The sequence below is a fragment of the Plecotus auritus genome (assembly GCF_963455305.1).
Source record: "Plecotus auritus genome assembly, chromosome: 4".
In the NCBI taxonomy this organism is placed as follows: domain Eukaryota; kingdom Metazoa; phylum Chordata; class Mammalia; order Chiroptera; family Vespertilionidae; genus Plecotus; species Plecotus auritus.
The window spans coordinates 83,289,802-83,302,251 of NC_137775.1; the positions used below are offsets into that span (position 1 = coordinate 83,289,802).

At 33.9% G+C, this 12,450-nt stretch overlaps 1 protein-coding gene across 1 annotated transcript in view; it reads left to right on the forward strand.

Moving 5' to 3' along the window:
- Positions 1–12,450, forward strand: part of PKHD1 (PKHD1 ciliary IPT domain containing fibrocystin/polyductin) — a gene marked incomplete at both ends in the record, with an annotated part of 416,219 nt that overhangs the window by 283,068 nt on the left and 120,701 nt on the right. Inside the window, 2 exons of the mRNA XM_080665111.1 lie at positions 700–813; positions 3,127–3,214. Of these exons, the coding sequence (XP_080521237.1) occupies positions 700–813; positions 3,127–3,214 (202 nt within the window). The remainder of the gene's footprint in view (positions 1–699; positions 814–3,126; positions 3,215–12,450) is intronic.

A 12,450-nucleotide genomic window follows, 5' to 3' on the forward strand; every position in this document is an offset into this window, starting at 1 on the left:
TGCTTCCAGCTTGTGTGTTCTCTTCAGATCTGTTAGGTTTGTTTTTTTTCAGTCAGGTACTAGAGACTATTTAAAGAATACTCCTTTCATGGTCAAAACTTGCCAAGCAACTTAAAGCATCAACTCAGAGCTGGGATTGCTATCACCTCTACACAAATTTTATTGGCCAAAACAAATCACATGACCAGTCTAAATACTAGTAGGTCAGGAAGATATACTCTGCCCTAATTGGAAAAAAAAAGTGAATTTTTGCTGAATGGTTAGCCATACCACTTCAGAGTTTACTGCATCTCATTTCCCCCCTTTTCTTACTTCAACTATGTGACCATTGGCTCTTCTCCATATAGTCTACTCGATAGCATCTACTTTGCATTTCCAAAATTACATCACAACTTCCTCTCTCTCTCTCTCTCTCTCTTTTTTTTTTAAAATATATTTTATTGATTTTTTACAGAGAGGAAGGAAGAGTGATAGATAGTCAGAAACATCGATGAGAGAGAAACATCGACCAGCTGCCTCCTGCACACCTCCCACTGGGGATGTGCCCGCAACCAAGTTACATGCCCTTGACCGGAATCGAACCTGGGACCTTTTAGTCCGCAGGCTGACGCTCTATCCACCGAGCCAAACCGGTTTTGGCCCTCTCTCTCTCTTTTAATTTCAAATTCATTTAAAAGATATATTTTTCTTTGTAAATAGGTACTTTGGAAAATCCCTTACAAAAAGAACAAAAGCTTCTGATTCTCCTTAGAGCCTCAGAGGGAGTCTTTTGTGACCGTTTCAATGGAATTCATATTGATCCAGGAACAATTGGTAAGAGTAAAATAAGCTTTTATTAAAAATGAAATATGTGTGTGTTTGTGTGATAAAGCACCATTCATATATTGGAATATCTACTAAATTCCAGTCACTGTTTTAGATAATTTATATTTATTTTATTTACCAGCTCTCCTGTAAGAATTGCCCATTTTACAAATGATGAACAATATGAAAAAGGCCATATAGCTGGACAATGTCAGAATTTAGAATCATATCCAGATGACCAGACACCAAAATCTAGACTAAGAGTCTATAGTATTAATTGTAAATACTATGTAATTATTGATATATTTTATTACATTTTTAATTTTAAAATTATTTTTATTAAATATATTGGATGACATTGATTAAAAAGATTACATAGTTTCAAGTGTGCATTTCTATGACATATGATCTGTATATTTCAAGTTAAGAACCATATGATTTCACTCATATGAGGGATAGAAAACTGAAAGCAACAAATGAACAAATAAGAAAAACAAAAGCTCATATACACATACAACAGTATGGTAATTACCAGAAGGAATGGGAGTGGGAGGTAGTAAAGAGTAGAGGGGGTCAAATATAGGGTGACTGAAGATATATTTTTTAAAACTGAGATATCTATAAATTACTAAGAAAGATTTACTACTGGCAGTTTCTCCATTTGATACTGCCACAACACCAAATCTTATTTTAAAATTGCTCTACAGGAGATCATAGAAACTGTGACTGGTCTTGTATAACATGATGTAAGAGCCACACAATAACTCAGTTTTAAGGTGGAGCTATAAGAGACTGTTTATCAGATTTCTAGTATTTTCTCACTTACTCTGTACATTACTAATTGCATAAAATATCAGTGACTCAGTAAAATGGAAACAAACATATTAGGATCGTTTGAAGTTTGGTAACTTAGTTCCATAATGTGTAAACCTTTGATGATTGTGAATAATCAAGAAATCTACTTTTCTGGTCATTAAATTTTTTGAATAATTCAAATTTAAGGAAATAAACTGTTGGTTTTTTTTTTGTTGTTGTTAAAATCTTTTGTTGTTGGACATTTCTCTAAATTACTTCATATTTCTTCTTCTGACTACCATATTTAACCAATAGTGAAAAAGATAAAATTTTAAAATGATGATAATAATGATGATGGTATCTTCTAAAACTTTTACATACATATGAATATTATTATGAAATATTGATTCCAGGACATATCCTGCAATTCAGAGTGCTTTTTACATTTCCATTAATTCTAATTTTAGTTTTATTATCTTCTGGCTTTTCTTTGAATTAGAATATGGAAAAAATTAAGGATATTGATATAAATAGTTGGTTAAGTTTCCATTATTTGAAACTCTTTTGTTTCACATAAGATGAAAACTTAAGGCATGTTATTTGTACCTCACTGTTGTTTGTTTCTTTTATTCATATTTTCTGCTAAAATTTATAAGATTTTTAGAGTTCAAGATTCATGATTTGCAACAAAATTGGGTACACCAATACAGGGGTATGCAGACAATTCTTTGGAAAATATTTGAAGAAAATATTAGAACTCCTATTCAAATATATATGAATATACTCATATATATGTATATTTAATTAAATAAGTATACATGCGGTATGAATGCATAACCATAATTTTGTTACTGCTTGGGTTCATGCCCAAAACATTTTTAGACCACTAGGATATGAGGAATTGAGCTTCATGTAACTTTAAAATGTAGTAAAACATATAAGAGAAAAGACCTGAAGGGATAAAACTGGACTGCATCAAGCAAGACCTTGGCAAGACTTTAATTTATGAGTCTTAAATTATATTTTGAAACAATGGAGCTAGAGGTCTATTCTTTGATATCATTAGTAAAGAAATAGAGGTCTAACCACTGAAAAGGAAGCTAATAGCACCAAATCTCTTTCCTTAGGAAATAATAAATTACTCTTGCCTTTTGGAAAATCTAGTGTATAACATAAAATATCAAAACCAGTTAACTTCCAACCAAATTGCAAATGGTGTGGAGTCACTTAATGGTGGAAATCTAGTTAGTTAGCTATTAGTGTGCTCTATTTCCCAACTGTTGGATTACTAGATATGATGTACATGCATTTTTCTATAACTTTCAAGAGAGTTTTATGTCCATGTGAGATATATTTGACCTGCTAAAAACAGAGCACTAAAATATTCTTTTCTGATAGGTATACATCTTTATATGTAGTTTCTATATCACATATTTTGCCTAATAACCTCTATAATGAGTTTTACTCATGTCTCCTTAATTCATCTGAAGAATTTTTCTAATTGAATGTTGCTTATTTTATTTTCAGGAGTTTATGGGAAACTTGGGCTTCACAGTGCTTATCCTAAGAAATCCTGGACATGGCTTGGGGCTGACATTGCCTCAGGCAATGAGAGGTAAGGAATGAGAGTAAGTTACTAGTACATTGTATTTCTTGGTTTAGTTTGCTTCTGCTTGATGTTTTGTTATGAAATAAAATTAAATTTTAGCCCTAACTGGTTTGGCTCAGTGGATAGAGCGTCGGCCTGCGGACTGAAAGATCCCAGGTTCAATTCCAGTCAAGGGCATGTACCTTGGTTGCGGGCACATCCCCAGTAGGAGGTGTGCAGGAGGCAGCTGATCGATGTTTCTCTCTCATCAATGTTTCTAACTCTCTATCCCTCTTCCTTCCTGTCTGTAAAAACTCAATAAAATATATTTTTTTAAAAATTAAATTTTAGATTAATAATTATAATTCAAGGATAAATAAATGAAAAAAAATAAGGGAACAGAAGGGATTATGGAAATTTCTGAAAAGTAATAGAGAAAAAGTAAAACAAGTAAAAGGCAGGGGAGAACATAGTTTATTTAAGGAGTGAATTTTAGTTAATACATGTTTACAGCTATCAACAAATCTTTAAAAGTATCAATTCTATGAGTTAATAGATGATGTATAAGGTGGGACCATAATAGTTTGAATTGAAATGGTAGGTGATTAAGAGATAGATGAAAATAAATTAAGAGTGAGATGAAGCATATGAAGAATATTATAGAATTGAAAAGGCAGTAATAGAATTTAATAATATTGGAGGATTAAAGGATGAAATTATTACTGCCTCAAACTAAAGAGGTAATATTGAGAACAAACAGGTGGAATTTACCTGAATGCAGATTAAAATATCAGGAGCTAAAAATAATAAAAGAGAAGGTATTAGAAATAGAAAACAGAAATTAGAAAGTATATGCAGGTAATTGCTCTTTTTAATAAGAGCCCAGAATAACTACAACAGAAAGAATAATGAAAACTATAACTGAAATGTGCATAGCAAACTTGGGAGTAGTTACATTTAATTTGAACAGAGCAACATCAAGAACAATGATTGCTACATATTTTCACAGTATAAGAAAAAAGAGTGAAAAAGTAAAAGAAAAACTGAAGAAGACATGAAATTTGTCAATCATAGAATTTTTTACATCATTAAAGGTAGGAAGATAGTGGTGCAAAACCAATATATGTTTAGGAAAAAAAAGATTATGACCAAAGTATTGGACTTTATGCTTCTAAAAAAAAGATACTGTTTGCTTTAAGACCTGAAATAAATGGACAAAAGAGATCAATAAAGAGATTAAACTGAAGATAAAATTCAAGAATAAGAATAAAATTAAAAAAATATATAAAGGTATATATAGTTTATAGATTGAAGGTAAGCATTGAAGTAAATTTAATACTACAAATATGGTTGTTAAAGAAAGGAAAATTCTAATTGTTTCTATAATTTTGAAAAGTTAATGTATTAGTCAGGGTTTTATATAAATGTATATATGTATATATATATATATTTGTAGGTTGTGTGTGTGTGTATGATACTAGTTATATATACACATATACACACATCTATAATGTATATGCAGAGATGTATTTCAATTAAATATTGAATAAAATGAATAATTAAAAAATGAAAGCAAAAACCTCAAAATTATTCAAAAGAAAAAATCAAATTAAATATATACAATTGGTCGAATAAGTATATTTTATATTAATAAAAATTTCAGTCTCCAGTGAGACCCCAATATCAGAAAAGTTTTACACAAGGTAACAATATAGAACTGTATAGAGTAAGTCTCTAAGTAATATAAATAGAAATTGACAGAAACAAAAGTTATGAAATGCACTTACTTACCTTTTTAAATGTTTAATCTTTAACATAGGTTAAAAACAATATACAAAATATGAAGAAATATGAATAATATAATAAAGGCAATTTGATTTGTATGTATATGTACATATATATCCTTACCCAATATATATATATATACTAGATGCCCAGTGCACGAAATTCGTGCACGGGGGTGAGGGGCTCCCCTTAGCCCGGCCTGCACCCTCTCACAATCCAGAACCCCTCAGGGGATGTCCGACTGCTGGTTTAGGCCTGCAGGGTTTAGGTCTGATCCTGCGGGCCTAAACCGGCAGTCAGACATCCCTCTTACAATCCGGGACAGCTGGCTCCTAACCACTCGCCTGCCTGCCTTCCTGATCACCCCTAACACCTCTGCCTGCCTGCCTGATGCTCCTAACTGCTCACCTGCCTGCTTGATCGCCTCTAACTGCCTCTGCCTCAGCCCCTGCCGCTGCGGTTTCGTCCAGAAGGACATCTGGAATAATGTCCGAAAGGTCGTTCAGCTGTCTGGTCTAATTAGCATATTATGCTTTTATTATTATAGATATAATTAAAGCTTTAATAAATTATAATAAACTGAAATGATATAGAATATGGTTACAATAAAATAAACATAAAGGTAAAAATACTGTCTTAATCACAAATCTTAATTTCTTGTAAGATTGGAAAATAGGAAAAAAACACACCCTTTCCTAAATAACTTTTGTATCAAAGAGGAGATCAAAACTTTATCAATAGGATACTTCTGAAGAAGCAATATTGGGAGTGTTGCATGAGACATGGCCAGACATGCAATTACATTAAATGCTTGTATTGTTGAATAAGAAAATACAAAAATAAACAAACTAAGCTGTCATGGGAAACCACAAACAAAATGACTAATAAATCTAATAAAATCATTTGATGCAAGATAAAGTCAGAAATTGGTGAATTAGTAGGAAATTAGTAGACTTAGATTTTTTTTTATTTTTAGAGATACTGTTTTAATCTCTAATAACTTCAATCATATAAAATTATGTAAAATCAGAAATGAGAATTCAAATATAACATACCAAAGAGATTACAATTGTAATATAAAATGTGCTATCTATATGCTATCATTTTGAAATTTAAAAAGTTATATATAGAAATATAAATTAATTGCCTAAAGGAGAATAAAAGCAGAAGAACCAATAATAAAGATATAAAGTTATCCAAGAATAGATTTGGTTCCAAAAATAGATTTGGTTCAAATAAATGAATGATTTTTTTTTTTCAATAATTCATCTACTACTTTTTATGTTGTGTAATCTATTCCACAGCACAGGAAAATATGTGAAGCTTTCCAATTAATTTTAGGAGGCAAGCATAAAATAATTTTTTAAACACCTGGTAAAGATAACTCAAAAAACCCTAACAAAATCTGAGGCAACAACCAAGTGTAAGTAAAAGGCAAAAATCCTAAACAGCAACAAATGAAACCTAGTAATTTAGTAGAAGAAAATAAGATTATGACTGAGTGTGAGTCATTCAAGTAAAGAGAGATGGCTCAAATTGAAATAATTAATTAATATAATTTACCTAAACAATAGGTATAAAGTTTAAGAATACAAATAATTTTGGTATAAAACAGAAATGCGTTTTATAAAATTCAGCTTGCATTCTTTGAATAAACAGTAAATTAGGATTGCAAAGAACTTTCTTTGAATTAATGGTTTTTTACGAGGGTGTTGAGCCATTAGTTGAGAATCGCGGCTTTAAATACTAATACAAAATAAATATTTAAAAATCTCTCTGAAACAGAAATTTTCTGTTTTATAGAAAAAGTAACATTAAAAATCAGTGCATTACAGAAATCATTAGATATTTTTATTCAAGTTTTGGCCAATGTGTTGCATAAAAAAAAGGACAGTAATTGGAACTGTTGAAAGAAATCCAAACTGCCATTTTATTGTGTGTGTGGATTACGTGCATTTGGTTTTAGAAATGTAGAGAACCACCTGAAAAACTATCAGCTGAATTCAATAAGTGCACAAATCAATAGCTTTTTAATATGTGAGCAATAAATTTTTAAATTATAATGCAAAATCCTATTTAAAATGTCAATTTAAAATACTAGAAATAAACTTAGAATTTATAGGAGCTATAAAAGCAAAACAATAAAACACTAGTAAGGAACATAAAAGGAGAATATAATATATGGTGATAAATAATGTAAATGGAAAGGCTCGATATTCTAAAGATGTCAAATCTGATGCAACTTTAATCACAAGCCATATATATGCACTTGGAATCTGATTCATTAATTCTAAACCTTTTGGAACAATGGACACTTGAAGATAACCAAACATAATCAGGTATATATTTATAAAAATACTAGAGGCCTGATGCACAAATTTGTGCACAGGTGGGGTCCCTCAGCCTGGATGGCGATTGGGGCTGTTGGGGCTGATTGGGGCTGGCTGACTTGGGGGAGGGACCACGGCCTGCAGGGGGGAGGGACTGCAGGAGGTTGGCTGGCCTCAGCAGGTTGGCTGTGGGAGAGCACTGATCACCAGGGGGCAGCTTCTGCGTTGAGCGTCTGCCCCCTAGTGGTCAGTGTGCGTCATAGCTATCGGCCAGTCCTCCGGTCTTAATGGTCACTTAGGCTTTTATATATATAGATATACCTTTAATGAGATAATTACTTTTTGTTAGTGGCACCAGAATAGAAAACGATGCCTAGCATTAGACCCAGGTAAATATTATTACCCAGATTTTGAATATTAGCATTTCAGTTTAGTTGAAAACTTGAGCTGGAATAATTGGTCAATGCTTTGGAAAAATATAAAATCAGGTTTTTATTGTATGCTTTTCTTTAAAATAAATTATAGGTAGATTAAAATGTTAAATATAAAAAAGTGAAACCATAGAATTATTTGAAGAATATTTAAATAAACATTATGTAATAAACTAGGAAAGACCTGTTTAATCATAACAAGAAATGCAACAACCACAAGAGCAAGAAATAATAGATTTGACAACATTAAAATCAGCATTTTTACATCAATTACAAAATGTAAATTCAGTGATACACTAGAAAATATTTACAATATATCATAGTACAGATGAAAGCCGATATTTTTATTTGCAATATAAAGAAACAACATAAGCATATCAGAAGAATAATTGCTAAGATGTTTTAATACATGATCCACAAAAGAAGACATATATCTGCATAATAAGCATATGGAAAAATATTCTTTCTTAAGCCCATGGACACAGACAATAAGGTGTGAAGGCCTGGGGCAGAGTGGAAATCAGGTAGAGAGGGAGGGGGGGAAAAATGGGGGAGCATCAGTAATACTCTCAACAATACAGATAATAATAATAAATGAAAATAAAAATGCAAAACAAAACTGAAATTAAAATAAATATTTATTAAAACAAAATTAAATACCATTTATCAATTTTGCATTGGCAAAGATGAAAGAGTGAATTCTAAGTTGACAGATTGGAGGAGATGTGGGCATTCAGGCAGGAAATAATATTATATATTGATTTAGTTTTATATAAAATAAAATATTTATGTATTCATATATGCGGATAGAAATTGTCAGGAAGGACACATGGATCCCTGCTGGTGAGATGATAGATCGCTACTTCTGTGGTGTGCTTTTCTCTATATACAGAATTTCTTCATTGAGTACTTATTACTTTTGTAGTTATTTTATCATTGTTATTTATTTATTCAACAGAATTTTTGTCGAATCTTATCTTGTGTCAAACAATGAGCTATGGCCTAGAGATAAAAATCAACATGGTCTCTGGCATCAACATTAATTGAATAAATATAAAGTAAATGTACAATTGCATATGTAATAAGTGCTATCAATGGGGGCGATGTGGGATTCTAAAAAATTATAAATATGGGAACTTGAAGCAGTAATGGAAGTTAGAGAAGGCTTCCCTGAAGATTGATTTTAGAGGTGGGACCTGAATGATGAGTGGGTTTTTATTAAGCAAAGTGAGGGCAAATGTGTGTAGAAAGAGGACCCTAACCAGAGCAAATATCATTCAATCATCCAACAAATAATTTGCTTAGTACTTACTATGTCCCAGGTTATAAGCACTGGAGATATAGAGGCAAATTTGAAGAGATCACTGTCTTCTAGGAATTCACATCTTAGTGGAGAGAGATAGATAATAATCAAATACAGAAATATAAACAGCATAGTTGCAGATTATAAAAGTAAGGAAATAAACAGGGTAGCACCAAAAATAGTTGGGCATCTGAGGAGTTTCCTTCTATCTATCTATCTATCTATCTATCTATCTATCTATTTATTTATTTATTTATTTATTTTCCCAATGATAGTTTACATTAAGTGTTATTCTGTATTAGTTTCAGATGTACAGCAAAGTTGTTAGAAAAGAATGTTCTTTACAGAATGGTCCCTTTTAGATTGAATGGACAGAGAAGGTCTCTCTGGAGAAAAGAAATTTGAGTTGAGATTTGAATGTAAGAGCGATTCATTAATCTGTTCAATGAAATCAGCAAGAGTGCTCAAAGAAGGAGGGACATCCAACATTGTTCCTGTGGGGGCCTTTGGGGCTGGTGGACAGACAGGAGGTCATGATAGCTGGAGCAGTGAGCAGAGGGGAGAGTTGCAAGACGTGACAGATGCCAAATCACATGGAACCTTATTTAGCTGTGAGAGGTCAAAGGGAAAATCACTGAAGTGTTTGATGCAGTGAAATTAATGGAATCTGATTTATACTTCAAAAATGACTCTGGTTGCTATATTGGTGATGGATTGTGGAGTGGAAGTTGGGGTATTGATCAGGAGACCAGTTGAGGCTACAAATCATAGTGGCTAGGATTTTATGGAGGAGGCAGTGGAGACTGAGGGAAGAGATGGTGCTGGCTGGGAGTGCCAATGAGGTGAATGCTGAGGTGAGGGGAGTGCTTCAGGCTTTTAGCTAGAGCAACCTAGTGAATGGTGGAAACATGTATTGAGATTGGAAGACTGGGACTACCAGCCGTGGGCAAACTATGGCCTGCGGGCCGGATCTGGCCCGTTCAGCTGTTCTATCCGGCCCGCAGAGCCGAACGAGCGGAGGGTTCTCTTGCTCTCCCCTCCGCTCCTTTACTTTGAATTTATATTAGTTCACACAAACACTCCATCCATGCTTTTGTTCCGGCCCTCCGGTCCAGTTTAAGAACCCATTGTGGCCCTCGAGTCAAAAAGTTTGCCCACCCCTGGCTAGCCTAATTTTTTAGAAGTTGATAGCGGAGGAGTCAATGGCAGGTGATTGAGAAGCAGAAGTGGGAGAGGAAAATTTGTGATGCGAGGGAAGATGAACAGGAGGGACTTGAAGGAATGCCAGGTGGCTGATATGGAGAGCACAGACTTAGCACAATAGGGTTCCAAGGAGTAGTTAGGGATCAAGGCCAGATTCACTGGGGGATATCAACAATATTAGTGTTTACCCTCCTTAAAGCATCGTACAGCTGTTTGAGGTTTCTAAGAGCATAGTATGGGTGGGATGTAGCACTTATCATGTTTCTATATCTTTAAAAATATCATTCTAGGCAAATGCAGACAACAGGATGGGTAAAACATGGATCTAGGGACACCACTTAGGAGGTCCAATTAAGAGAAAGTGTAACTTGTAGTCAGGAGCTGAAGTGGCAAAGGAAAGAAGTGGGAAGATTTAGAGACAGGAGACAAAATCTATAGATGTATTGGGTATGAGGTGCTTTCTTGGCTTCTGGTTTGTGTAACTGAATGGTGGTGCCATTTACTAGAAGAGGACTAAATTTGGGGAGGGGGGTTATGAGTTCAGATTTGGTCATGAGGAGTTTGAAGTTCCTATATCACACCCAAGAAGCATTGTGAGGTAGGTAAATAGGGATCAATAAGAAGCTTCAGTTATTATAAGGTTAGTAAGTTGGAATTTGGCAGGAACAATATGAATAGATTTTTCTTATAAGATGTATTAAAAACCTCCTTTGGAGTCTGAGCTACAGGCTATTTTGAAAGAAACTCAATTTTATTAATTAAAACTATCCATGGTAATTAACTAGCTACCATTTATTGAGTTCTTATCATGAAGTCTGACTATATGTCAGGCCTCTACCAAACATTTTACATACATTATCTCATTTAAATCTCTCAATGCTGTAAGTTAAGTATTATTATCTGCATTTTACAGACATTAAAACTGAGGCTAGAGAAGTTAAGTAAAATTTCCTAAGTTTATAGGCTCTAAGTTCCTGAGGCTGGATTTTTACCCTGGTTTGTATGATTCTATTGCTTGTGTTCTATATTACAAATATTAAAAACAGCATCTCTTGGTATCAGTCCTGCAGAGGAATACTTTAATGAGTTTATGTAAATAATGTGTAATTATCATAATGTATTCCTTTTGTGGATATCCTTTTTTTAAAAATCCTCATTGAGGATATTTTCCCATTGATTTTTAGAGAGAGAGGAAGAGAGAGGGAAAGACAGAGAGAAATATCAGTGTGAGAGAAACACATTGATTGCCTGCCTCCTGCAGGAGCCCTGACCAGGGCCTGGGCCAGGGAGGAGCCTGCAACCAAGTTATGCGCCCTTGACTGGAATTGAACCCAGGACCCTTGGGTCCCCAGCCAATGCTCTATCCACTGAGCAAACCTGGCTAGAGCTGGATAGCCTTTTTTATAACCTTTAAAAATTGTGCAGTAATTTAAGACTCTCAGTAAGTTGTAAAAATAAAAGAGTTCTCACATATCCTTTACTCTGTGTTCCCTGATGATATCTGACATAGAACACTATCAAATCCAGCAAGCTGATATTAGTACAATATTAACTGCACTACAGAATAGTCAAGTGATTTCTTTAATAATTTATCTACAATCTTCTTATTGTTAAAAGTCAGTTTAGTAAGCCTTTCTAATCTATTGTTATGGGAGCAGATTTCATGTGCACCCCTTTATGAACTTTCACCAACAGAATTAGTGATCTAAATTTATTTGTTTGCAATTTATTTATTTTATGAAATGCATAGGAGTGAAACATTCAGAGGAAAATTTCATGTCAAATGTTTGTAAACTCAAACATTTCTTACACTAACAACCAAAGCAAGATTAGCCAGATATTTGACTAGAAAACTTTCTGTTGTGAAATCTATATATATAAAAGGCTAATATGCTAAGTGTCCAACTGTTCGACCATTTGACCGGTAGCTATGATGTGCACTGACCACCAAGGGGTAGATGTTCAACGCACAGGCATGGAAACATGGAACAGACTGATGAATCTCAGAGGGAAGGGGAGAGGGGGGAGGGCGGGAAGAGATTAACCAAAGATCTTTTATGTATACTAGAGGCCTGTTGCTCGGATTCGTGCACTGGTGGGGTCCCTTGGTCTGGCCTGCGGGGATCGGGCTGAAACCGGCAGTCCAACATTCCCTGAGGGGGTCCCGAATTGTGAGATGGTGCAGGCCAGGCCGAGGGACCCCACTGGGGC